At 42.7% G+C, this 27863-nt stretch overlaps 1 protein-coding gene across 3 annotated transcripts in view; it reads right to left on the bottom strand.

Annotated features, from left to right (window-relative positions):
- HAUS8 (HAUS augmin like complex subunit 8) overlaps positions 1-27863 on the bottom strand; it is a 178193-nt gene that overhangs the window by 114501 nt on the left and 35829 nt on the right. For 2 of the 3 annotated variants that reach the window (XM_075825313.1, XM_075825314.1), the window contains exon 2: positions 15984-16060. In XM_075825313.1, the coding sequence (XP_075681428.1) occupies positions 15984-16060 (77 nt within the window). Of the gene's footprint in view, positions 1-2539; positions 2617-15983; positions 16061-27863 lie in introns of those variants that run through there. The other variant, XM_075825315.1, reaches the window with a different exon arrangement.

Below are 27863 nucleotides of genomic sequence, written 5' to 3'. Positions count from 1 at the left end.
TAGTGAATAAGGTCCCGTGTTCAATCAAAGTGTCACATGATGTCAGTATAAATACACCTGTTCTGAAAGGACATCACTTAGAAAGCAACATGAAGACCAAGGAGCTCTCCAAACAGGTCAGAGACAAAGATGTGGAGAAGTATAAATCAGGGTTGGGTTATAAATAAAAAATAAAAAAACAACTATCCCGAACTTTGAACATCCCACAAATAACTCCATTATAACTAAATAGTAACAATATGGCACAACTACAAACCTGACAAGAGAAGGCAGCCCACCATAACAAACTTCAGGCCAGGAAAGAAGGACATGAACCCCTTCCCGCAAAACGACGTGTCTGGTACGTCATAGTGCGGGGGGGGGGGGGGGGGTGCATGGAGCGCTCTCTATACGCTGCGGATGTCAGCTGTGTTTTAGAGATGACACCCGGGACTAACTGCCAGGAACAGCGATCACAATGTTCCCGGCTGTTTAGCCCCTCAAATGCTGTGGTCAATCGCGACTGCAGCATCTGAGACGTTGACAAGAGGGGGGCGGCTCCCTTCCGACGGCTCATTGCCCCCCCGCAGAGATCAGGGGGGTGACTATAGTGGTCATGGAAGCCCAGAGGCCTAATGAAGGCCCCTACGGCTGCCTTTACTCAGTCTCTGCTAAGCTCTGCCCTGTGGCAGGGCTTAACGGAAACCTGTAGAAATGACAATATACTGCAATACATTAGTATTGCAGTGTATTGTACCGGCGAACAAAAGATCGCTGGTTTAAATCCCCTAGGGGGACTAACGAAATGTGTAAAAAAATGAAATAAAAAAAGTGAAATAAAAATAAATTCTAAAAAAAAATTTTTTTGCCCAAGTAAATGTAAAAAACAAAACAAAAAAAAAAGTTAACAAAATTGGTATCGCTGCATCTGTAAAAGTCTGAACTATTAAAATATAGCATTATTTAACACGCACAGTGAACGTCAAATAATAAACCGTAATCGTTGTTTTTTTTTGGTCAACTCCGCTCCCAAAAAAATAATAAAAAGTGATCAAAAAATGAAACGTACCAAAAAATAATACCGATACAAAATTACAGCTCGTCTCGCAAAAAACAAAAGCCCTTAGGCTATGTTCACACGGAGTATTTTGGGGGAGGAATATCTGCCTCAAAATTCCGTTTGGAACTTTGAGGCAGATTTTCCTCTCCCTGCACGCCGATTTTCGCGCCGTTTTTCGCCCGCGGCCATTGAGCGCCGCGGGCATAAAACAGCGCGAAATATGCTTTCTCTGCCTCCCATTGAAGTCAATGGGAGGTCAGAGGCGGAAGCGCCCGAAGATAGGGCATGTCGCTTCTTTTTCCCGCGAAGCAGTTTTACTGCTCGCGGGAAAAAGACGCCGACGCCTCCCATTGAAATCAATGGAAGGCGTTCTCGGGCCGTTTTTGCGACGCGGTTTCCGCGTCAAAAAACTCGGCAAAATACCCCGTGTGAACATAGCCTTACACCGCTCAAATCGATGAAAAAATAAAAAATAAAATAAAAAAAAAAAAGTTATGGCTCTCAGAATGTTGCGACAAGTCCAACTTTTTTTTTCTTTCAAAATTAGTAAAATATAAAAAGCACAAAACATAAAATTTGGTATCACCGTAATCGTATTGAGCCACAGAATAAAGTGAAGTTGTCGTTTTTACCGCATGGTGAAAGCCGTAAAAACAAAACCCAAAACCAATAGAGGAATCTCAGTTTTTCCCCCAATTTTAGCCCGCAGAGACACCACCAAAAACACTGAAGGAGCGCCAAAGAACCCTGGCGGAGATAGAAGTATCTGTCCATAAGCCAACTAGAAGCTGCACAGACCGAGGCTTTATGGAAAAAAAGTGTCCAGAAAAAAAACATTACTTACATAAAAACATAAGAAAAAAAAATAAGTTTTCAGTTCACCAAACGGCACGTAGCAGATTCCACATAACATGGAAGAAGGTTCTCTGGTCAAGGAGGCAAAAATGTAACTTTTTGGCCTGCATGGGAAACGTTATGTGTGGTGTAAACCCAACACTTCCCATAACCCTGAGAACACCATTCCCACAGTAAAACATGGTGGTGGCGGCATCACGCTGTGGGGATGCTTTTCATCATCAAGGACTGGAAGATGCCAGTAAATACAGGGCAATTTCTGAGAAAATTTGTTTGTCTGCCAGAGATTTGAGGCTGGTATGGAGGTTCACCTTCCAGCAGGACAATGACCCTAAATATACTGCTAAAGCAACACTAGAGGGGTTTAAGGGGAAGCAAAGCCCAGACATCAATTCAATTGAGAATTTGTGGCCTGACTCGAAGACTGCTGTACACCAACGTAACCCATCTAACTTAAAAGGAGTTGGAGCCGTTTTGCCTGGAAGAACGAGCAAAAATCCTAGTGTATGGATATGCTAAGCGAATAGAATTATCCCAAGAGACTTGCATAGTTACATAGTTTGTACGGTTGAAAAAAAAAGACGCATGAACATCATGTTCAACCAAGTCATGTGAAAAAGGGAAGGGAAAAGATGGATTACTTACCAGTAATGTGTTTTTCATGAACCTATGACAGCACCCCTGGAGAGACATCCCATTCGCTGGACAGGAAGCCTAACGATCTAAAAAAGGACACACCTCTCCTTACACCCAGTCTTTAGAAAGAACTCAGGATGAGAATTCGTTATATTTTATTCATACTTCTGTATTTATTTATTTTTTGCGCCACCTTAGTGAAAAGACACCCCACACCATAAATATATATTTAAGGACATATAAATATACTATATACACAACAGATCGATATCAAGAAAGTCTACTGAAGGGGGGGACGGGGGGACTAGAGGGTGCTGTCATAGGTTCATGAAAAACAGATTACCGATAAGTAGTCCATCTTTTACCCCTTTCACCTTTTATAATGCTTAATAAAAAGGTGTGGGGTGAACTCAATGTAGCTGCCCTGCAAATCTGGTCTAGAGATGCGTTGGCTCTTTCAGCCCAAGAAGTAGCTACAGCTCTGGTAAAATGAGCTCCAAAGAACTCTGGGGGATTAGTATTCTGGCACACATAGGCCAAGTGTATGGCTGGTTTAATTCACCTTGCTATTGTTGGTCTACTAGCTGTCAACCCTCTATTTGAACGCTGGAACCGAATAAGGAGATTCTCTGAAGACCTCCAGTCCTTACTGACCTCCAGGTAGTGCACTAAGCATCTCCTTACATCTAAACTATTAAAATCCTGTTCCCTTGGATTTTTCGGGGAGTCACAAAAGGAGGGAAGAATAATCTCCTGGTCCTGATGAAAAGGGGAAATTATCTTTGACAAAAAACCTGGTAAGGTTTTCATGATCACCCGATCATCCAATATTAAGGTGTAAGGGGGAAAAGCCGAGAGGGCCTGAATCTCACTTATCCTTCGTGCGGTGGGAACTGCTAATAAAAAAGTCATTTTTAGAGTGAGAAATTTAATGGACAGGGAGTCCAAAGGCTGAGCCCATCAAAGCCGTAAGGACTAAATTTAAGTCCCAAGGTGGGACTGAAGACCTTACTTGGGGTTTTATCCTGGAGGCCGCAATCAGGAACCTTCTAATCCAGGGGTATTCTGCTAATCTGGAATCATAAAAGGAGTTTAACCCCTTAAGGATGCTGCCTAGTTTGGGCCTTAAGGTTCAGAGCCCATTTTTCAAATCTGACATATTTCACTGTATGTGGTAATAACGTCGGAATGCTTAAACCTATCCAAGCGATTCTGAGATTGTTTTCTCGTGAGACATTGGGCTTTAGGTTAGTGGTAAAATTTGGTCGATATATTAAGTGTTTATTTGTGAAAAATTGCAAAATTTAGAGATTTTTTTTTTACAAAATAGCATTTTTCTGAATTTAAATGCATCTACTTGTAAAACAGACGGTTATACCACCAAAAATGGTTACTAGTTCCCATTTGTCTACTTTAGATTGGCATCGTTTATTGAACATTATTTTATTTTTCTTGGACGTTACAAGGCTTAGAACATGAACAGCAATTTCTCATATTTTTAAGAAAATTTCAAAAGCCTTTTTTTTTTAAGGTACCTGTTCAGTTCTGAAGTGGCTTTGAGGGGCCTATATATTATAAACACCCATAAAACACCCAATTTTAAAAACTAGACCACTCAAAATGGAGGTGAAATTTGCAAATTTCATTTTTCTTGCTGAATATCAATTTTATTGTATTTTTCCCGTAGAAGGTTTTACCAGAGAAACACTACTAAATATGTATTGTCCAGATTCTGCAGTTTTTAGAAATGTCCCACATGTGGCTCTAGTGTGCTCGTGCACTAAAACACAAGCCCCAGAAGCAAAGAAGCACCTAGTGCATTTTGAGGCCTCTTTTTTATTATAATATATTTTAGGCAGCATGCCAGGTTTGAAGAGGTGTTTAGGTGCCAAAACAGTAGGAATCCCCAAATAGCGACCCCATTTTGGAAACTGCACCCCTCAAGGAATTTATTTATGGTTGTTGTCACCATTTTGACCGCACAGTTTTTTCACAGCACCTATTTGAATTGGACTGTGAAATTAAAAAAAATGACTTTTCCAATAAAATGTAATTTCTTATTTTCACAGGGAACAAATTGCCCCATTTTGTTGCCCAATTTGTCCCGAGTGCAGCAATACCCCATTTGTGGTGATAAACTGCCGTTTGGGCCCATGGGAGGGCTCAGAAGGAAAGGAGCGCTATGTGTTCTTTGGAATCCAGATTTTGCTGGATTGGTTTTCGGGTGCCATGTCGCATTTGCAAAGCCCCAGAGGTTTCAAAGCAATGGAAACCCACCAGAAATGACCCCATTTTGGAAACTACACCCCTCAAGGCATTCATCTAGAGGTGTAGTGAGCATTTTGATCACACAGGTATTGTCTAAAAGGTATTGCGCAGCAGATGGTGCAGCGTGAGATTTGCAATTATATATATATATATATATAAAAAAAATATGCCATTTCAGTGTCTAATATATTGTGCCCAGAATGCGCCACCGCAGATATACACCCTTTAAATTGTAATGTGGGTTCTCCTGGGTACGGCAATGCCCTACATGTGGCTGTTATCAGCTGCCTGGGCACACGGCAGGGCTCAGAAGGGAAAGATGAGGGGGATAAGCTGTGCGGAGTGCATCATGGTGAATTAAAAATCAAGGGATGTATGATAAATTCTAAAACAATCTTTCATACAGAGCCCTGGTTTTTCGGGACACGTCACATTGATATATTGTGTCCTTCCTTATCCCCCTCTTATAGCAGACTTTGCACCTCTTTTGACTTTTTCCCTACTTGCCAGTTTGGGGAACTTCTCCTGGAAAGTGTTGCCCTGGTACGATGCGTGTGGCCCCGCTTCCAGAAGTACTGGGTGCCCCCCTCTTCTTGGTCCCTAAAGATTAGGTTTTTGATAACCACCTATTGAAATTCCAGGAAAGTTCCCCTCTGGCCTGGACATCGACGTAGCACGTACGCATTGTACAATGCCATCTGTATGATGTGCACGGCCAGCTTCTTATACCACACCGCATGGCGCTGTAGGGCTTCAGGACTTGATCTGACAAGTCCACCCCTGACATGTACCTATTGTAGTCCAGGATGCAGTCTGGTTTGGGGGTCTCTGTACTGGTACCTCGTACAGGTACATGGGTACTGGCGTGACATCTCTCTTGTCTTGTACGTGACACACAATATGTTGCTGATAGATTGTGCCCTGCTCTCAAACCTTCTGAGTGTTTGCCCAAGCAGAATCTTAGGAAGGCCTCTCAGATTTCTTCTAGCAGTGCCGCATGCCGCAGGACTTCTGTAAGCGTGGCAGTTGAAGAGTGGGACGCTGGTATAAAAATTATCCAGGTAGAGGTGGTAACCCTGGTCCAGCAGTGGTTGCACCAAATCCCACACAATTTTTGCATTAACTCCCAGTAAGGGGGGGGGGGCATTCTGGGGGCTGAATACTGGTGTCCGTCTCTTCATATATCCTAAATTTGTAGGTATACTCTGATGCACTCTCGCACAGCTTATACATCTTCACGCCATACCATGCCCTCCTACCCGGCAGGTACTGGCGGAATTGAAGCCTCCCTTTTAAATGTACCAAGGACTCCTCAATTGAAATACAATTCTCGGGGGTGTATGCTTGGGAAAACCGGGCACTGAAACGGTCTAATAGGGGTCTCCGTTTATACAAACGGTCAAAACTGGGGTCGTCTTAGAGTAGGCAATGCTCATTAGGAGAAGCGAAGTATTGCCTCATTTTTTTATTTTTTTTTAGGTTCCAGTTCAGTTCTGAAGTTGCTTTGAGGGGCCTATATATTATATATATATATATATATTTATTTATATTTATATTAGACACCCCCATCAAACACCCCATTTTAGAAACTAGACCCCTCAAAAGTATTCACAACAGCATTTAGAAGGTTTATGAACTCTTTAGGTGTTTCACAGGAATTTAGAGAAAAGTAGAGGTGAAATTTACATATTTATTTTTGTCAGAAAATCATTTTTTTCTAGAACACAAAAGGTTTTACCAGAGAAACGCAACTTAATGCCCAGATTCTGCAGTTTTGAGAAATATCCCACATGTGGCCCTAGTGCGGTAATGGACTGAAGCCCCGGCCTCCGAAGCAAAGGAGCACCTAGTGGATTACGAGGCCTCCTTTTTATTAGGCACCATGTCCGGTTTGAAGAGGTCTTGTGTTGCCAAAACAGTGGAAACCCCCCAAAAGTGACCCCATTTTGCAAACTAGACCCCTTGAGGAATTAATTGTAGTTTTCTTGGGGTGCATGCGGCTTTTTGATCAGTTTTTATTCTATTTTTAGGTGGCGTGGTGACTAAAAAACAGCAATTCTACTATTGTTTTTTTATTCTATTTTTTTTTTACAGCGTTCACTGTGCGCTATAAATGACATTCACTTCATTCTGCGTGGCGATACGATTACGGCGATACCATATGTTTATAGTTTTTTTTTAAATTTCTTATGGCGTTCGCACAATAAAATATGTTTTGTAAAAAATAATTTCACTTTTTGTGTTACCATGTTCTAAGAGCCAGAACTTTTTTAGTTTTCCATCAATAAAGCCGTGTGAGGACTTATTTTTTGCGTAACGAACTGTCGTTTCAAATCAGTACCATTTTTAGGTACATGCGACTTTTTGAGCTCTTTTTATTCAATTTTTTGGGAGGTGAAGTGACCAAACAACTGTGATTCTGGTACGGTTTATTATTATTTTCTTTTACGGCGTTCACCGTGCAGGATAAATAATTAAATTATTTTGTAGTTCAGGCCGTTACGGACGCGGCGATCCCAATTCTGTATAGTTTATCTATTTTTATTAATAATAAAAGGACTGATAAGGGAAAAAAGGGGGATCTTTACTTTTCTTATTTTGACACATCTTTTTTTTAACTTTATTACTTTGTCCCACGTAGTGCAGTGTATTAGAGCTGTCAGCTACTCACTGACAGCAAGCATAGTGGGTCCTGACGTTGTCGGGACCCACTAGGCTTCCGTCTATGGCATAGCTGGACGCCATTGTTTGGTATCCCGTTGCCATAGCCACCATCGTCAGCCGCTATCGTTTAGCAGGCCGGCGATGGTAGCTTAACCCCTAAAAAGCCGCGATCTCTATTAAACGCGGCTTTTAAGGGGTTAATCAGCGGGGACACAGCGATCGGTCCCCGCTGTAGGAGCTGTGACAGCTGCTGTACGAGACAGCAGCTGTCACAGCTCCTGTATGTGTCGGGAGGACGGCCAAAATGGTTACCATGACCTAATAGTACGTCCAGGAGCGGGAAGGGGTTAAAGGCAGGAACCTGTACCTTTAATGTACTGGGCTTGAGGCCATTGTCTAGCCGTGCCTGAAGAAAGTCTAAAATCAGGGGAATATCTGAATCTGTTAATGGATCTAGATCAATACCTGAAAAGGAGAGAAAAAGGCTTTCCAGACCCTTAAATATAACTTAGAGGTAACCTGCTTCCTGCTTGACATTAAAAAGTAGAAATGACAGACTCCGAGAACTCTTTTCCTGAGGATTACCCTCCCAGTCTCCATAATGTAAGATGCAGCCTGGATGAACTACTGGGCCGTGGGACAGGAGATCTAGTCTGTCTGGAAGGATCCATGGTCGGGTTACGGACAACTTCCTCAACCAGGTGAACCACGGCCTCTTTGGCCAAAATGGAGCGATCAGAATCACCGAGGCTCTGCCTTCTCTGATCTTTTTTAAAACCCTCGGAAGTAGACAGAGTGGGGGAAAGACATAACCTAGTTCCAGGCTCCAACTCCGAGAGAGCATCTACTGCTACTGGATCTTCCCGGGGATCTAGGGAAAAGAATCTGGGCACCTTCCTGTTCTCCCTGGTAGCGAACAGGTCTATGGAAGGATTCCCCCACCTGGCCACAATCATCTGGGAGACTTCCCAATTTAGGGACCACTCTGACTGCAGCAACGGTCTTCTGCTCAAGAAGTCTGCTACCCGATTGTCCGTTCCCCCTTAGATGGACAGCTGAAAGGGATGATCGATGCAGCTCGGCTAGGGAAAAGAACTCTGTAGCTAACTTAATCAGAAACCGTGATCTTGTACCTCCCTGATGGTTTATGTATGCTACTGCAGTCGTGTTGTCTGAAAACACCTTCACTCTATTTCCCGAAAGTATAGGGATTGTGCTCCTTATTGACTGAAGTACTGCCTCCAGCATCCTGTAATTGGAAGACCTTATGGAGGCCTGGGTATCCGACTGACCCTGAAGGCAGAAGGATTCGCCATGGGAACTCCATCCCCAGGGGCTGGCGTCGGTTGGGATGTTCAGGGTTGGGGACATTTCCCATGAAACACCCTTCCTGAGGTGCTCTACTTTCATCCACCTCCTGAGTGAGAGTCTGGCTACTGAGGAAAGGATCAAGGAGTGATCTAGAGAGCGCTTGTGCTTGTCCCACTTCTCTAGTATGTCCCTCTGAAAAAGGTCTGGACCTGAACTAAGCCCACATTATGGCCGGGATACAGGAGGTCAAAAAGGCCCAGGACCGACATAGCCCTTATGAAGGAAGTCAAACGATCTAAAAGGAAGACAGACTCTATCAAAGGCTTGATCTTTCCCTGAGGGAGAAAGGACATCTGTTAGGAGTCTAGAAGGATCCCCCCCAAAAAATGCATCTTTTTGATGGGGTAAAGACTGACTTGTTCATGTTTATATTCCAACCCAGATGTATGAAAGTAGACTGCACTGACTGTAGATGGTGTGTCAACGTATGGGCGGTGTCTGCCAGTATCAGAAAGTCGTCTAGGTAGGGAATGATCAGAATGTCCTTTGTTTGTATATATGATGCCATTTCTGATATAAGTTTGGTAAAGACTCGCGGTGCCTGAGAGATGCCAAACGGGAGCGCTCTGTATTGGAGGTGGACTAGGGAGTCATTTAAAACTACTGCCAACCTCAGATACTTCTGGTGAGTGATGCAAACAGGGACATGGTAATAAGTATCCTCCTGGTCTATAGATGGCATCATACAATCCCTGAAAAGATTCACTGTAGGAGGGGACACTCTCCATTCGAAATCTTTTGTAAGTCAGGAAGGAGTTTAGCTGCTTTAAATTTATTATAACCCTGAATCGGCCCTCCTGCTTCTTTACCAGAAAAAGGGGGGAATAGTAGCCCTTCCCTATCTCTGGTCTCCGATAAGAGCAAGAACTTCTGATTCTAGGGCCTGCTGTTTTTATGAATCCTGCCTCTTTGTGGGGAGGAATCTGTCTGGAGGAGGGGACATGAATTCTAGCATGTACCCAGTTCTTATGATATCTAGAACCCACTTGTTTGAGGAGATCCCTTCCCATTCTTGATAGAAAAGGGATAAGTGACCTCCTATCCTGTTCCCCCTGGCGTCAGTCGGTGATCCTTGTTTTTGGGATCACTGAGGTTTAAACAGGAAACCCCTGTTCTTCCTAGGGAACTTGCAGGATCTAAAATCCTGTCCTTTGGAAACCCCTACCTCCTATCGGATGCCTTGTCCAGGAGATATTTCCAGTGGGGCCCCAAACAAAAAAAAAAACAAAAAACACCTTAACAAGGGATAGAACAAAGTCTCCCATTGGAGCCTGCATCACCTTTCCATGTTTTCAGCCATATTGCCCTTCTGGCTGAATTGGATAAGGCTGCGGAACTGGCTGCCAGACGGACCGCGTCCACTGAGGCATCAGCCAAAAAAATCTGTGGCTTTAGACAAAAACCGGAGGGGAAGCCAGTATCTGATCCCTAAGAGTCTTGTCCCCGAGATGAAGATCCAACTGGGCAATCCAGAACTTTAAACACCTGGCTACACACGTAGCCGCAATACGGCTTAAAGGCCCCCACAGAGGCTTCCCAGGTTCTGTTAAGGTAATAGTCCGCCTTCCTATCCATAGGATCGGGGAGAGACCCCAGATCCTCAAACGGTACGGCATTCTTCCTGGATATCTTCGCTACTGTGGCATCCAGTCTGGGAAAACTCTCCCAGTCCTTACTTAAAGAGGCTCTGTCACCAGATTTTGCAGCCCCTATCTGCTATTGCAGCAGATAGGCGCTGCAATGTAGATTACAGTAACGTTTTTATTTTTAAAAAACGAGCATTTTTGGCCAAGTTATGACCATTTTTGTAGTTATGCAAATGAGGCTTGCCAAAGTCCAAGTGGGTGTGTTTAAAAGTAAAAGTCCAAGTGGGCGTGTATTAGGTGCGCACATCGGGGCGTTTTTAATACTTTTACTAGCTGGGCGCTCTGATGAGAAGTATCATCCACTTCTCTTCAGAACGCCCAGCTTCTGGCAGTGCAGACACAGCGTGTTCTCGAGAGATCACGCTGTGACGTCACTCACAGGTCCTGCATCGTGTCAGACGAGCGAGGACACCGGCACCAGAGGCTACAGTTGATTCTGCAGCAGCATCAGCGTTTGCAGGTAAGTAGCTACATCGACTTACCTGCTAACGCCGATGCTGCTGCAGAATCAACTGAAGCCTCTGGTGCCGTTGTCCTCGCTCGTCTGACACGATGCAGGACCTGTGAGTGACGTCACAGCGTGATCTCTCGAGAACACGCTGTGTCTGCACTGCCAGAAGCTGGGCGCTCTGAAGAGAAGTGGATGATACTTCTCATCAGAGCGCCCAGCTAGTAAAAGTATTAAAAACGCCCCGATGTACGCACATAATACACACCCACTTGGACTTTTGCACGCCTCATTTGCATAACTACAAAAATGGTCATAACTTGGCCAAAAATGCTCGTTTTTTAAAAATAAAAACGTTACTGTAATCTACATTGCAGCGCCTATCTGCTGCAATAGCAGATAGGGGTTGCAAAATCTGGTGACAGAGCCTCTTTAAGCCCTCCTCACAGGGATATTTTCTCTTTAAGATCTTGGGAATGCCTAATTTCCGGTCAGGGTTCTTCCATTCCCTCTTAATGAGGCTGGATATATTCCCGTGAACAGGAAAAGTCCTGTTTCCTGGGACCCAGGCCCTCAAACAATGTCCTTCACAGACCGGGGTTCCTTGGGGTCATCGATATGCATCGTGGCCCGGATTGCCTTAAGGAGTTGGTTCCACGTCCTCTGCTGGGAACAAGTTCTTCCCTCCCCCATCCTTGTCAGAGGAAAACTCGGAGGAGACCAGCTCCCCTTCCTCCTCAAATCCCTCCTCGCTAGAGGAATTAGAAACATCTAGAACCCGCCAAGTCTTGCCAGACGAGGTGCTAGGACGATCATGATTCCTTCTGAGGGATCTAAGGGAGCACTTCACATCTGTACGTACTATATCCCTTATACTAGAGGCAAGGCTAGGGGATTCTTCTGCCAGGATCTTATCCAAACAAGGTTGGCATAACAGTTTTTCATAAAAGGCTGCCAGCTTCCTACTATACACGGCACATTCTTTGTTGCGAGCCTTGTCCGCTCTCTTCCTGGGACCCTCTCTGATCTAGGAAAACATGCAATATACAAGGAAGGACAGAGTTAATAATATGAACAAAAGGTCTGTCCCACCATGATTTCTAGAAGATCCCATGCCGTCTAAGTACTGGACTGGAGGTCCTTCCTGGGTCTGATCGCTCAGGCCGTTCCACGCATCCTGCTGCTTCTACTGGAGCTTCCATGCTGGTTGCTTTGCTGGAGAAGGAGCTGTCTGGTTCAGGCCTAGAAATAGGCCTAGAACTGGCTGGGGAGGCTCCCAGGCCACGACGCGCTGTAGCCCCTCCTCCCCACATGGGCCGCCGGAGCACCGCTTCCCGGGACATCCGCACGTCCTTCCCACCGGAAGTGACGTGCGTCGCGACTGGAAGTAGTCACTGTAGTGCGCCGGAAGCGGCCGAACGCTCGGTCAGGAGTTTTGGCTGACTGCGTGTACCGAAGCCAGGATTGACCCAGGAGAGCGTCTCCCCCCAGAGGAGACCCCACCCGCGTCGGGAATCTTCCACCTCCATAGAGGGAAGCGGTGACCGGCAGAGGAGGGAGATACCAGCCCCAGACTACGGGTTGCTCCCTAAGAGACTTATACCTCAGAACACCTCCATGAACAAAAGGTGACCTGTGGAGTGTCTGCAATCCTGGAGAGTGTCTTGCCATCAGGACAATCCCATCCGGAGGTCAGGAAAATGGACGGTGTGTGGAGAGGTGGGACCTTTTTTATATAGGTCAGGCTTCCTGTCCAGTGAATGGGATGTCTCTCCAGGGGTGCGGTCATAGGTGAAAGGGTAAAAATGTCTACACATAGGAGCCAATATTTTTTTTGTTCTAGGAAATTATCGAAGCCTTTATTAAAGACATCTACTGTCCCTGTGACCAGCTCCTGCGGTAGAATATTCCATAGATTCACAGTTCTCACAGTAAAGAGGCTCTGTCACCAGATTATAAGTGCCCTAGCTCCTACATAATCTGATTGGTGCTGTAATGTAGATAACAGCAGTGGTTTTTATTTTGAAAAACGATAATTTTTGAGCAAGTTATGAGCTAGTTTAGATTTATGCTAATGAGTTTCTCAATGGACAACTGGGCGTGTTTTTACTTTTTACCAACTGGGTGTTGTACAGAGGAGTGTATCAGGCTGACCAATCAGTGTCCTACACTTCTCATTGTTGCAGCTCAGCTTCTTGCACTGCACAATCACATTGTGCTGTGGATCATGCTGGGCTGGAACAATGAGAAGTGTAGAACACTGATTAGTCACCAATTGGTCAGCCTCATACACTCCTCTGTACAAAACCCAGTTGGTAAAAAGTAGAAAAACACGCCCAGTTGTCCATTGTGAAACTCATTATATAATTCTGCTCATAACTTGCTCAAAAATGATCGTTTTTCAACATAAAAAACACTGCTGTTATCTACCTTACAGTGCCAATCAGATTATGTAGGAGATAGAGCATTCATAATCTGGTGACAGAGCCTCTTAAAGAAGGCTTGTTGCCTCTGCAGGTTGAACCTTTTTTTCGCCCGACGGAGGGAGTGCCCCCTTTTTTTTGAGGGGGTTTTACATGGAATAGTTTTTCACTATATTTCTTGTACGTGCCATTAATATATTTATACAAGTTAATCATGTCCTCCCTTAGTCTCTTTTCAAGGCTAAATAGGTTTAGTTCTTTTAATCTTTCCTCATAACTTAAATTCCCCAAACCCCTTATTAGCTTCGTTGCTCTTCTTTGTACTTTTTCCAACTCCAGGGCATCCTTTCTATGAACTGGAGCCCAGAACTGAACTGCATATTCTAGATGAGGCCTCACTAATGCGGTGTAAAGTGGTATTATTACATCCCTGTCCCACGAGTCCATGCCTCTTAATACACGACAATATCTTGCTGGCCTTTGAAGCAGCTGATTGACATGCTGTTATTTAGTTTATGATCTACAAGTACACCCAGATCCTTCTCAACATGTGACTTAAGCAGTATAGCTCCCCCTAGGACATATGATGCATGCAGATTGTTGGTACCCAGATGCATAACTTTACATTTATCTACATTAAACTTCAGTTGCCAAGTGGATTCCCAAACACTTAAGGCGTCCAAATCAGCTTGCAATTCACAAACATCTTCCATAGACTGAACTATATTACATAGCTTGGTGTCATCTGCAAAAGTAGAAATAGTGCTATTAATCCCATCCTCTATATCATTAATAAATAAGTTGAATAACAGTGGTCCCAGCACAGAACCCTGGGGTACACCACTTATAACCGGGGACCAGAGTAGGAATCACTTACCACAACTCTGGATACGGTCCTTGAGCGAATTCTCAATCCAATTACAAACTATACTATCTAAACCTATAGACCTTAATTTATCCATTAGACGTCGATGAGGGACAGACTTGTATTCGTAATTGTAGCCAAAGGTGGTTCCACAAAGTCTTGACTTTCAGGGGGTGAAAAAAAAAAACTGAACTTTTAATGTTCAGAAGTTGTCTTAAGTATTGTTTGTGTCACAGTAAAAATAATTTGCACCTTCAAAGTGGTAGGCATGTTGTGTAAATAAAATGAGAGTTTATAGTCAAATATGTATGCTCCTTTTGTTTTTTTGTTATGTCTTTGGCCTGTCTTTACCAAAAGTCACAGTGATTGCCATGGAGCTTTCAGCAGGTATCTCTTTATATTTTCTTTGTATACAGGGCTATTATCATTAAACGCAAGTAATGTAACAAAAATACAGTTTGCAACTTTTATTTCTTCACATTTTCAATCTAGTTTCCTTTGTTTCATTGATACTATACTAGAATTATATATATATATATATATATATATACACACATACATACACTTATGGATTATATCCCCACTCTGGTTGATCGTTATTGCAATGGTCGTCTGAGGTACGGACGGTGCACAGGCCCTCCCTCTGAGCTACTGACGGTGAGATGCTCAATCTAATTTCTCAAAACATTTGAACAGTTCCAACAGGGAACTGCAACAGAAATGCTTTATTACAGGCAAATCAGCTTCCTGAACAGCAGCACTCCTCTATCTGTATCCACAACCACAAGGCCCCATCCAGACGTGGCAGATTGTGCACCGAAAAGTTGCAAGACCTTACAGTACAATAAATGCGAAAGGGATTTTCAAAACCTCATTCACATGTAACTAAAAAAAATCAGCACAGATTTCAGGGCATGCCGAAGATTTTCAATGCAAAGTGAGACATACGCAGCAAATACGTGTCTGAACTATAGCAGTAAGTTCTTCTCTCCCCCCCCCTGCCCCCCGCTGCATTACACAATGCTTACCACATGGTGTCAGAAGCACATCAACCTACTGAAAATCTAATTTTCTGGTGCTTGTAAGGTCTAATTCACATAAATCTGGCAACACCATTGATGGAGAGCTTTCCTGGTCTATTCTTTAATTGTGAATACTTCCTGTGGCAAAAAGTACCCTAGATGGCTTTGTGTATTTTCTTTATTGCAGACCGCACTTTGTACTTTTCATTTCCTAAATACAAGAGACATGACCTCATATTTGTGAATCAGTTTATATAGCTTTTAAGTGAAAAAGATTCACTAATAACACACACGTTAAACTACCGCTTCCCATAGAATCACATTTAATATCAAGAGACACTTTTTTTAATCAAAAGTATCTATAATGGGTGTGTATGTGGGCTCTTGGTATTCCGCATTTGTTATCTACATGGTTTATCTGCATGTAAATCTGCCTTTTGAATTTTACACCGTGCCACTGTGCCTATACTTCCTTCCTACATGCTCCCTGACGGTACCAGTCCTCACATTTTCATTCAGTGCCCTCCTATGTAGACTATGTACTATGAGAAGATATAGGCGTTGTTACCAGCAGCCCACTACAATTGTTTTCTGTGTGGACCTTTCCCCTTTTGACAATCTTTTTGCATATCTATGCCATCTGTGTTTTTAGCATTTGACTTAACATTGACAACGTTTAATTGAGCTTTTCTTTGTTTTGTCTGGAATATCACTTTAATGCAAAGGTTTAAAAAAAGCTCACTGACCTCTGGATTTCTTCATAGCCATATCAGCACTACTGCCCCCTGAGCTGTTCTGTGATCCATTTTCTAACGAATTTGTCCTGTAACACAATGATATACTTAATTAAAAAAAATAAAAAAAAGGCAACTTATGTTCAGTTAGACAGCCTGGTAAAATTGGACAGTTATGTTGTACAGGATACTTCAGAAAGTAAAAAGCTATAGACTACAATTAACCAACCATGTATCCTGGAACTTGAGAAAAGACCCCTGGATTTGGAGGGCAGGGAGGACGACATTGCATGGAGTGGAGGTCTTGAACGCACGTTACCACTTTATTCAAAGTCTATGGGGACGACAGAAACAGCAGAGTGCTGTAATCCATTAAATGTCTTTCTTACGGCGGTTGAGCAGTGAGGAGGAAAAGGGGTTCGGGACCACCATTCCCACGATGGGTGGGGATCTCCGTGATGCGGTCCCCAGCGACCAGAAAATTATTACCTATCCTATGGATCCCTTTAAATATACCAGTGGCGACCAGGAACCATATGCTAGAAATCCCCAAATAATATCAACGGAGAATGACCTGTCTAAGGGGAAGGATTAGTACGAGAAGTACTAGTAGTAAGAGTAGAGTGTTAAGTGGGCAGTCCTCAGCCCTCAAAGTCTATGACCGAGACTGACACGGAGTGCTGGGTGGGTCGCCCACTTGACAGTCTACTCGTACAGGTCACTGAAACTAATGGAACCGATTGCAGGGGAAAGTGGGCGGCTAGTAGGAAAAGAAAACCAACGCTACTGCGACAGATAAGCTATAAAGCAGGACAGGTCCACTTTAAAATGGGAGACACCCTTTGGCTGTCACTGTTAAAAGGAACCTGTCACGTTGAAAATTGCCTTCCAATCTGCAGGCCTGTTATAAAGCAAAAGGCGACGAGCAGATTGATATATATTTTGTAGCCAAAGATTCTGTAAAAATTGTAATTTATTCATTTAAACCTCTGCCCTCTGCTTAGCAGTCCATTGGCCAGTCCTAAATCGTGATTGTTTCTGTAATCACACCGATACTGGGAAGGCTGTCAATCGCTGACTAGGACCACCCACTGGACTCTTAAATAGGGTACTGATGTGGTGACAGAGCCCATCTTGGACATAATGTGATCGGCGCTGTAATGTAGATTACTGCAGTGTTTTTTATTTAGAAAAACGATAATTTTTAACGTTATGACCGATTTTAGATTTATGCGAATGAGTTTCTCAATGGACAACTGGGCGTGTTTTACTTTTTGACCAAGTGGGCGTTGTACAGAGATCATGCTGTAAATCACGCTTGCTGTCATTAAGTCCCACACTAAACGTTAGAGAAGTGTCGGCAGTGATGAATAGACATCCCGTCCTGGTTGAACGTGATGTCTATTAACTCTCAAGACTCTTCAGTAACTTTAGTGTGGGAGTATGTGACTGCACACTAGTATGAACACTATCTGCTGTGTAAATGAATGGGGAGAAGTGTATGATGCCGATTGGTCAGCGTCATACACTCCTCTGTACAATGCCCAGTTGGTCAAAAAGTAAAACACGCCCAGTTGTCCATTGAGAAACTCATTAGCATAAATCTAAAATAGGTCATATCGCCATCAAAATTGATTTTTTCTAAATAAAAAACACTGCTGTTACCTACATTACAGCACCAATCACATCATGTACAATATAGGCCACTTATAATGTGGTGACAAAGCCTCTAAGCATAGAAATAGCAGGGATATAAATTAACAAACAAGTTAAACTTCATTTTCTCCACAATAATACACATCTGCTCAGCTCCCATTGCTCTAGAACATGCTTTGCACAGATTGAACTGCATTTCCAATGTGACAGATTTAGTTTAACCCCTTCCCGCCGCAGCCCTTTTTCGGATTTTCACTTTTGTGTTCTCCTCCCCACCTTCCAAAAGTCATAAATTTTAATTTTTCCATCAATATTACCCTATGAGGGCTTGTTTTTTGCGGGACGAGTTGTAGATTTTCAAAGCACCATTTATTGTACCATATAATGTAGTGGGAAACTGGAGAAAAAATATTTGTGGGGTGGAATAGGAAAAACACCAGTGATTCTTCAATCTTTTGGGTGGTTTTGTTTTTAAGGAGTTCAGTGTGTGTTAAAAAAGGCATTTTTTTCTTCCATAATCAGATTTTTATTTACAGATATTCAAGTACAGAAGAAAAGAACAGATACATACAAATCAATATATACTAAGTAATTTCAGTATTTAACTACTACGATTATTCAAAAGAAGGAGTATAAACAATGCAGCACACAAATCAGCACATAAGAGTAAATTGTTATCTTGGCAGCATTAGAAGATTCAATATAAATTATCAGAAGGAAGTAGAAAAAAAAAATGACGTAAGAATACCCAAATAATAAAAATAAGCTAGAAAGAAATTAAAGAATGAAAGAGAGAAAGAAGGGGTAAAAAAAATAAATGGAGAAGGGAATCAAAATGGGGGAAGCCATCCCAATATCAGATGCAAGTCACATCTATAATGTCACCGTACGTGTCGGAGGACCAATAAGGTTAATTTCGACCTAAGTAGCTAAATGTGGGCTCGATTTAAATTAAGACCATGCCTGCCATAGGAGCATAATTCGAGCGGCGTGATCTCCATTTTCCGCCATCAATGTTTCCATTCTCTGTAGAAGATCCATCTCCACAACCCATTCTTTGATTGTGGGGGGTGGGCTCCGTGGGCTTCCAATGCCTGGGGATGACAGTTCGAGCCGCTGTCAGGAAGTGTCGGAGTAATCCCCTTTTTATACCCGGTAAGGTACCAGGAATCAGGGATAAGAGAGCAATCTGTGGAGTGGGCACCATGGGAAATCTCTCAACCAAGGCATAAGTATCACACAGCTTTCCAGAAAGTCTGAAGGACCTTGCATGACCACCAGATATGTAGAATCGTTCTGGACTCCATGCCACAACGCCAGCAAATATCAGACACATCAGGATACATTTTGTGTAGGATCACAGGGCATCGATACCACCTAGTCAGAATCTTAAAATTATTTTCCTGAGCATTACGTGCCATAGGCATTTTATGTGTCAACAAAAAAAATACGATCCCAGTCTGCAGTTGTCAAACTAACCCCTACTTCACGTTCCCAGGCACTAATATATGCAGGAGTTTGATCCACCGAGGCCTCCAATAGGAGGGAGTATATTGTAGATATGAGGCGACCTGGAGCTGTCGATTGTAGCAATATTGATTCAAAAGGTAGTATTTGCGGACAGTTGAAGCCCCCCTGGTAGGGCAGATTGGAGTAATGCTGATAACTGAGCATATTCAAACCATGGAAGAGTCCTCCCAGGGCAAATCCCCCGCATCTCAGAAAAGGAGGGTAGGCGTCCATCATCCGATAAGACCTGGCCTAATCGACTGTCAGAGGAGGACCATACCAAGAAATTAGTTTTGTGTACAGCTGGTGTAAATTCCAGGTGGTCGAAGAGTGGGCTAAAAAGGCCAGGTCTATGCGATAGGCCCTTTCGAGCTAAAAGTCTATCCCAAAGAATGAGGACATGTTGGGTAAGTATTGGGAAAGTAGAAAGGGCCGGTCTATAATCCGGCAGAATCCAAGGTAAGGACCTAAGGGAAATTGCGGTAATGGTCCGTTCAATCGAGACCCATTGTTTGTTGGAGCTATTGTGAAACCAATCTACAATTTGCATAAGAACTGTGGCCTGATGGTATAAAAGGAGGAGATCAGGAAATCCCGCTCCCCACTTCAACTTTGGACGAGACAAAACTTTCTTGTTGAGGTGTGGCCTCATATTGCCCCAAACAAAATCTACTTAAGGCCCCTTGAACACTCTTAAAGAATGTCCCTGGAATAAGAACAGGAACCGCCTGGAACAGGAATAAGAAGCGTGGTACTATATCCATTTTGATGACATTCATGCGTCCGAACCAGGAAAGATGGCTGCGGTCATAGGAGTGTAGGTTCTTAAGGGTACGTTGAAGTAGTGGGGAGAAATTTAGGGAATATAAATCCACCAAGTCTCCCGGGATCTGGGCCCCTAAGTATTTGATAGATCGGGATTGCCATTTAAATGAGAAGGAAGATTTTAGGCTGCCTAGTAGCGCCATAGGTGTTTAGGGCTTCTGTTTTTCTATAATTTACTTTAACCCCTTAATGACCAGCCTATTTTAGACCTTAATGACCAAGCCATTTTTTAAGTTTTTCCATCGTCGCATTCCAAGAGCTATAACCTTTTTATTTTTGCGTCGACATAGCTGTATAAGGTCTTGTTTTTTGCGGGACAAGTTGTATTTTTTAATAGCACCATTTTGGGGGACATATTATTTATTGATTAACTTTTATTAACTTTTATTTGGGGGGAAATAGAAAAATACCTGAAATTTCGCCACGCTTTTTCGCGTCTTAAATCTACGCCGTTTACCATGTGATATAAATAACACAATAACTTTATTCAGCGGGTTGTTACGATTGCAACGATACCAAATTTGTATACTTTTTGTATGTTTTACTACTTTTACACAGTAAAAACGCTTTTTTTTCAAAATTATTTGTTTTTGTGTCTCCATATTTGAAGAGCCATAACGTTTTTATTTTTTCGCCGATGCGGTTGTATGAGGGCTTTTTTTCTTTTGCGGGAAGACTTGTCGTTTTTATTGGTACCATTTTGGAGTAGATGCGACTTTTTGATCACTATCACATTTTTTTTAAATCCAGTATTCACAGAAAACAGCAATTTTTCCATAGTTTTTTATTAAATTTTTTACAGCGTTCACCGTGCGGGTTAAATAATGTAATAGATTTATAGTCGGGGTCGTTACGGACGCGGCGATACCAAATATGTGTAATTTTTTAACTTTATTTTGTTTTTTTAATAGTAAAGCATTTTGTAAGGGGAAAAGCTGGGTTTTTCAATTTTTTTCACATTTTTTTTAAAATTAACTTTATTTAACTTTTTCACTTTTTTACTAGTCCCACTAGGGGACTATAATATGCGATTCTGCGATCGCATTTATAATACACTGCAATACTTTTGTATTGCAGTGAATTACTGCCTGTCCGTTTAAAACGGACAGGCATCTGCTAGGTCATGCCTCCGGCATGATCTAGCAGGCATTCACTCCAGGCAGACCTGGGGGCCTTTATTAGGCCCTCGGCTGCCATGGGAGACACTGACACTCGGCGATCGTATCGCCGGGTGTCGGTGTGAGAGAGAGTGAGCTCCCTCCCTCTCTCCAAAACCACTCAGATGCGGTGCACGCTATTGTGAACCGCATCTGAGGGGTTAAACGGGTGAGATCGATACTAATATCGATCTCACCCGGCAGAGCAGGGACGCCCCCAGCTGCCTCTGGCAGCCGAGAGCAGGGAGATTTGACAGCTCCCTGCTCTGTTTACTTATTCCGATGCCGCGACGTAAAAGGTCTATGGCATCGGAATAAGGCCCGTTAGTGACCGACGTAAAAAGACGATGGGCCGGTCACAAACGGGTTAAAACTGCTCACTTGACCAAACCTCTCGAACTCCCGTATGAGAACCAGAAAGGAAATAGAAGGGTTCGTAACAAAGAGTAAGAGGTCATCATCGTATAGAGCCAGTTTATGGTGTGTCTGTCCCAATCTAATCCCAGAAACATCTGGAGAATTACGTATAGCTGTTGCTAGATGTTCATCGTAATAACAAAGCAGCGGAGATCGGGGACAACCCTGTCTGGTACCGTTTGCTATTGATAAGGAAGGAGAGAGCACACCATTAACCCTTACCCTAGCCGTAGGCTTCTGATATAAAATATTCGTTCTAACATTTTGGGGCCAATCCCTAACTGACAAAGGGCAGGCCGCAAGAACTCCCAGTGAACACGATCAAAAGCCTTCTCTGCATCTACTGATACCAAACACGTGGAGATCAACATTTTCCTGACATAAGATAATAATAAGATGGTCTTATTAGTGTTGTCTCGGGCCTCTCTATGTACAGGTTGGGCCATTTATATGGATACACCTAAATAAAATGGGAATGGTTGGTGATATTAACTTCCTGTTTGTGGCACATTAGTATATGGGAGGGGGGAAACTTTTCAAGCTGGGTGTTGACCATGGCGGCCATTTTGAAGTCGGCCATTTTGTATCCAACTTTAGTTTTTTCAATGGGAAGAGGGTCATGTGACACATCAAACTTATCGAGAATTTCACAAGAAAAACAATGGTGTGCTTGGTTTTAACGTTACTTTATTCTTTCATGAGTTATTTACAAGTTTCTGACGACTTATAAAATGTGTTCAAAGTGCTGCCCATTGTGTTGGATTGTCAATGCAACCCTCTTCTCCCACTCTTCACACAATGATACTGCCATTTACAAAAGTAATTTTATTGTGCAAAAAGTTGTAAAACATAAAAAAGTGCTATAAATTAGGTATCGCCAGAATCGTACTGACCCACAGAATAAAGTTAACATGTAATTTATAACGCATGGTGAACGCTGTATAAAAAAAAAACGAAAAAAGCTGTGCCAGAATTGCGTTTTTTTGTTTACCTGGCATCCCAAAAAATAGGATAAAAGGTGATCAAAAAGTCACATGTACCCCAAAATGGTACCAATAATAACTACAGCTCGTCCCGCAACAAACCAGCCCTCATACCGCTACGTCTATGAAAAATAAAATTAGTTATGGCTCCAATAAGTCTGGAAATAAAAAAATATGCAGTTGTGCCCGAGGGGAACATTTCTTCTGTTTCAAGAGGCGATTTATCAAGGACCTAAAATTAGGGAACCAGGAAGGGGAGAGCCCAAACATATCCGCTGGAAGAGATGGTGCCCGTATTATACCAGGACAACACTTTCCCAGCAAAATTCCACAAACTACAAAAGGTGCGGAGTGTGGACCAAAAGGGGGATAAGAAATGACACCATTTATCAGTGCGACACTGGCCTGTGCGGAAAGGATTGCTTCACAGCGTAACACACATCTATGGATTATTTATTTTTTTATATACCACCTGACTATGCCCCTTATATACTCCGCCCCGCTTACATGTACCCCCACATTATAAAACACCAGCAATACTCAAACAAATATAGTACCAAGCAAGATCCGCTCTCCAAAAGCCAAATAGTGCTCCCTCGGCTCTGAACCCTACAGCGTCCCCAAACAGCAGTTTCCTTCAACATATATGGCATCGTCATACCCGGGAGAACCCTTTTAACAATTTTTGGGGTGTGTGTCTCCAGCGTCATAAGCTGGGCATGACATATTTGCCACTGAATGGCATATCTAGGGAAAAATATACATTTTTAACTTGCACCATCCGCAGCGCATTCATTTATGGAAAAGACCTGTGGGGTGAAAATGCTCACTACACCCCTTAATAAATGCCTTGAGGGGTGCAGTTTCCATAGTGGGGGTCACTTATCAGGGGTTTCTTTTTATTATTTCACATCTGAGCCTCTGCAGTTGTGAACCAATACTTTGTAAATCGCCAAATTAGGCCTCCACTCCGCATGGTACTCTTCACTTCTGAGCCCTGTCATATGTCCAGACAAAAGATTAGTGCCACATGTAGGGTGTTTCTAAAACCGGGAAACACCGCATAATAATTAGAGAGCTGTCTTGTTATGGTGGCACAAGCCGGGCACCACATATTGGAATATCTATGGAAAAAAATCCCATTTTCACTCTGCAACATCGAGTGAACACTAATTTCTACAAAACACCTGAAGGGTTCAAATGCTTACTACACCCCTTAGTAAATGCATTGAGGGGTGTAGTTTCCAAAATGGGGTCACTTCTGGGGGGGTTTCCACTGTTTTGGGCCCACAGGCGCCCAGAAACATCTGCACTCCAAATGGCGGTCCTTCCCTTCTGAGCCCTGCCGTTTGCCCAAACAGCAGTTTATGACCACATATGGGGTATTGCCGTACTCGGGAGAAATTGCTTTACAAATGTTGGGTTCTTTTTTTCCTTTATTTGTTGAGAAAATGAAAAAATTTGTGCTAAAGCAACGTCTTATTGAAGAAAAAGGACTGTTTTTATTTTCCCTGCCTAATTCTAATAAAAATTCTATGAAACATCTGTGGGGTCAAAATGCTCACTACACCCCTAGATGAATTCCTCAAGAGGTGTAGTTTCCTAAATGGAGTCCCTTTTTGGCGTTTTCATTGTTTTGTCCCCTCAGGGGCTTTGCAAATGTGACCTTGCCTCCGCAAATCATTCCTGCTAAATGCAATCTCAAAAAGCCAAATAGTGCGCTTTCCCTTCTAAGCCCTGCCGTGTGTCCAAACAGCCGTTTATTACCACATGTGGGGTATTGTTTTACTCGGGAGAAATTGCTTTACAAATTTTGTGGTGCTTTTTCTCCTTCAGTCCTTCTGCAAATGAGAAAAAATTAGCTAAACCTAGATTTTTTTTTAAAAAAATGTAGATTATTTTCAGGGCCTACTTCCAATAATTTCTGCAAAAAAACTGTGCGGTCAAAATGCTCACTACACCCTTAGATAATTTCCTTGAGGTGTCTAGTTTCACAGATGGGGTCACTTTTGGGGGATTTTTACTGTTTTGTCACTGCAAGAGCCCTTCAAACCTGACATGGTGCCTAAAATATATTCTAACAAAAATAAGGCCCCAAAATCCACTAGGTGCTCCTTTGCTTCTGAGGCTGGTGCTTCATTCCAGTAGCACGCTACGGCCACATGTGGGATATTTCCTAAAACTGCAGAAACTGGGCAACAAATATTGAGTTGCATTTCTCTGGTAAAACCTTCTGTGTTATAAAAAAAATTGTATTAAAAATTTATTTCTGCAGAAAAATATGAAATTTGTAAATTTCACCTCTACTTTGCTTTAATTCCTGTGAAATGTGTTAAGGGTTAAGACATTTTCTAAATGCTGTTTTGAATACTTTGAGGGGTGAAGTTTTTAAAATGGGGTGACTTTTTGGGGGTTTCTAATATATAAGGCCCTCAAAACCACTTCACAACTGAACTGGCCCCTGTAAAAATAGCCTTTTGAAATTTTCTTGAAAATGTGAGAAATTGCTGCTAAAGTTCTAAGCCTTGTGAGGTCATAGAAAAATAAAAGGATGTTCAAAAAACGATGCCAATCTAAAGTAGACATATGGGTGATGTTAATTAGCAACAATTTTGTGTGGTATAACTGCCTGTCTTACAAGCAGATACATTTAAATTGAGAAAAATGCTAATTTTTGCAATTTTTCGCTAAATTTTGGTGTTTTTCACAATTAAATACTGCACAGATCGAGCAAATTTTGCCAGTAACAAAGTCCAATGTGTCACAAAAAAACAATCTCAGAATCGCTTGGATAGGTGAAAGCATTCCGGAGTTATTACCACATAAAGTGACACGTCAGATTTGAAAAATGAGGCTCTGTCAGGAAGGTCAAAAGTGGCTAAAGAGGGAAGGGGTTAAGCAAGAAAAAGATGGATTACAGTTTTTCAAGAACCTATGATAGCACCCCTGGAGAGACGTCCCAACCGCTGGACAGGAAACCTGAGGATATAGAAAAAAAAAAAAAGGACACACCTCTCCACACACCCAGTCTTTAGAAAGAACTCAGGATGAGAAATAGTTTAGTTTATATTGTCTTTTTAGTTTTTTGCACCACCCTAGTGAAATTCCCTCACACCTTTATATATACAATATTTACAAAGAATCCCTTTGAATTTAGGTTAGCGATCTACCTTATGAGGGCTCATCTGCTACAAACAATACGGAGGGTAACAGTGGGGTGCTGTCATAGGTTCTTGAAAAACCGATTGGCGGTAAGTAATCTTTAACCCTTTGACCTATGACAGCACCCCACGAGATGTAAAATAGAAATCAGTATTTTTAGGGTGGGACCACCGCTTGTAGCACCTTTCTACCAAAGGCCAAGTCAGGGGCTGTATGCAGTTGTAATCGGTAGGGCTCGAAAAAGATGTGAGGAGAACTCCATGTAGCAGCCTTGCATATCTGGTTTAGAGATGCCTCTGCTCTCTCTGCCCACGAAGTGGACACAGCCCTGGTGGAGTGAGCTCCGAAAAACTCTGGGGATTTGAGCTTCTGACTTATGTAGGCTAATTGTATGGCCTGCTTAATCTACCTCGCTATAGTGGCTTTACTGGCTGCCGAACCTTTGTTATGATCCTGAAACTGAACAAATACATTTTCTGAGGATCTTCGATCCTGGGTAATCTTTAGGTACTGAACTAGGCATCTTCTTACGTCTAGGCAGTTAAAGTGTTGTTCACTCTGATTTTTTTGGGGAATCGCAAAGGGAGGGAAGAACAATATCTTGGTCTAAATGAAAGGGAGAGACCACTTTAGGAAGGAATTCTGGAAAGGTTTTTAAGATGACCATCTTCTAACAGTAGGGTATGTGGAGGGAAGGCGGAAAGGGCCTGGATCTCGCTCACTCTACGGGCTGATGTAATGGCTAACAAGAATGTCATTTTGAGTGTCAGCATTTTCAAGAAGATAGTCTATTGGTTCAAAAGGTGGATTTATCATAGCCTGGAGAACGAGATTTAAAGATTTTCAAACCCCTATCTCCTATTGCAGCAGATCGGCGCTCACTTCCTCCCACAGTAACTTCATCGCGTCGGATGAGCGAGGACACGCTGTGCTTCTGTGCACTGCCAGAAACTGGGTGGTAACGAAGAGAAGTGGATGATGCTGATTCGTCAGCATCATACACTTCCATTCACAACGCCCAGCTAGTAAAACAAGTAAAAACGCCCAGATGTAACGAACACAATACACACCCAGTTGGACATAACTTTAAACACGCCCAGTTGTACTTAAGAAAGGCTCAAGGGGTACCACCTGTACTGCGACAATTTTTATTCCAGTGTGCCCCTGTTTAGGCATTTGCATGCTGCAAGGACTGGGGCATGTGGTACCATGCGCAAAAACCGAATTGGTTTTCCACAGCAATTAGTGGGGAAGCGCATGGTAAAGGGGGACTCCTGTGCTTATGCATCTGAGGAATTGCTGGCGGTCAAGTTCAGGGATCGCAAAGACGTGTATGTGCTAAGCACGATTCATACCGCAGGAACAGTGGCAGTGAGGGAAAGAGGGGCAACATCGGACAAGCACAAACCAGTGAGCGTGTCCGAATATAACAAGTACATGGGGGGGGTGGATTTAAGCGACCAGGTTTTACAGCCCTATTTAGTAAAGCGAAAAACTAAAACCTGGTACAAAAAAGTGGCCATTTATTTGTTACAGGTGGCCATCCACAACTCATTTGTGCTCTACAAAAAAAAACAGAGGCAGACACACATACCTGGATTTCCAGGAGAAAATTATTGAAGGCCTCATTTTTGATGTTCAGGACACCCGAGAATGCCCCCAGTCTGAGGATGTCACGCGACTGACTGAAAGACACTTCATCAGTCGGATTCCCCCAACACCAACCAGAAGCAACCCCCAGAAAAAGTGCCGCGTCTGCAGAAAAGACGGGCACCGCAAAGATTCCCGATATTTCTGTCCCTCATAATCAGGCCTGTGCATTGAGCCATGTTTTAAAAAATACCACACTGTTCTGCATTATTAGATTTTAGTTAATTTGTTGAAAATATATTAGCCCTACATTACTTTTTTATTTTTCCCCTGATTTTACTCCAAGGGTGAGGGAGGGAATGGGTGGGGGGTGGATGTCATGTTTGCATGTTTTCTAAAGTTCATCTGCTGGAGAGCTCCATTTGCATAAACCTGCAATTTCTTATTTTAGAAAACCCCAAAAAATAAATTCCCATTATACCCCTAGATGAATATTTTGGGATTTCTGCTTCAAGAGCAGATATTTTGGAAGTGTTATAGAAACTCTGTTGAGTTTTGTAAAACCAGCTTTGAAAAAAAGCGATTTGTGAAAT

The sequence above is a fragment of the Rhinoderma darwinii genome, chromosome 1 (genome assembly GCF_050947455.1).
Source record: "Rhinoderma darwinii isolate aRhiDar2 chromosome 1, aRhiDar2.hap1, whole genome shotgun sequence".
Lineage (NCBI taxonomy): Eukaryota > Metazoa > Chordata > Amphibia > Anura > Rhinodermatidae > Rhinoderma > Rhinoderma darwinii.
Note: the sequence above shows the minus strand (reverse complement) of the source record. Positions and strands in the feature narration are given on the sequence as shown.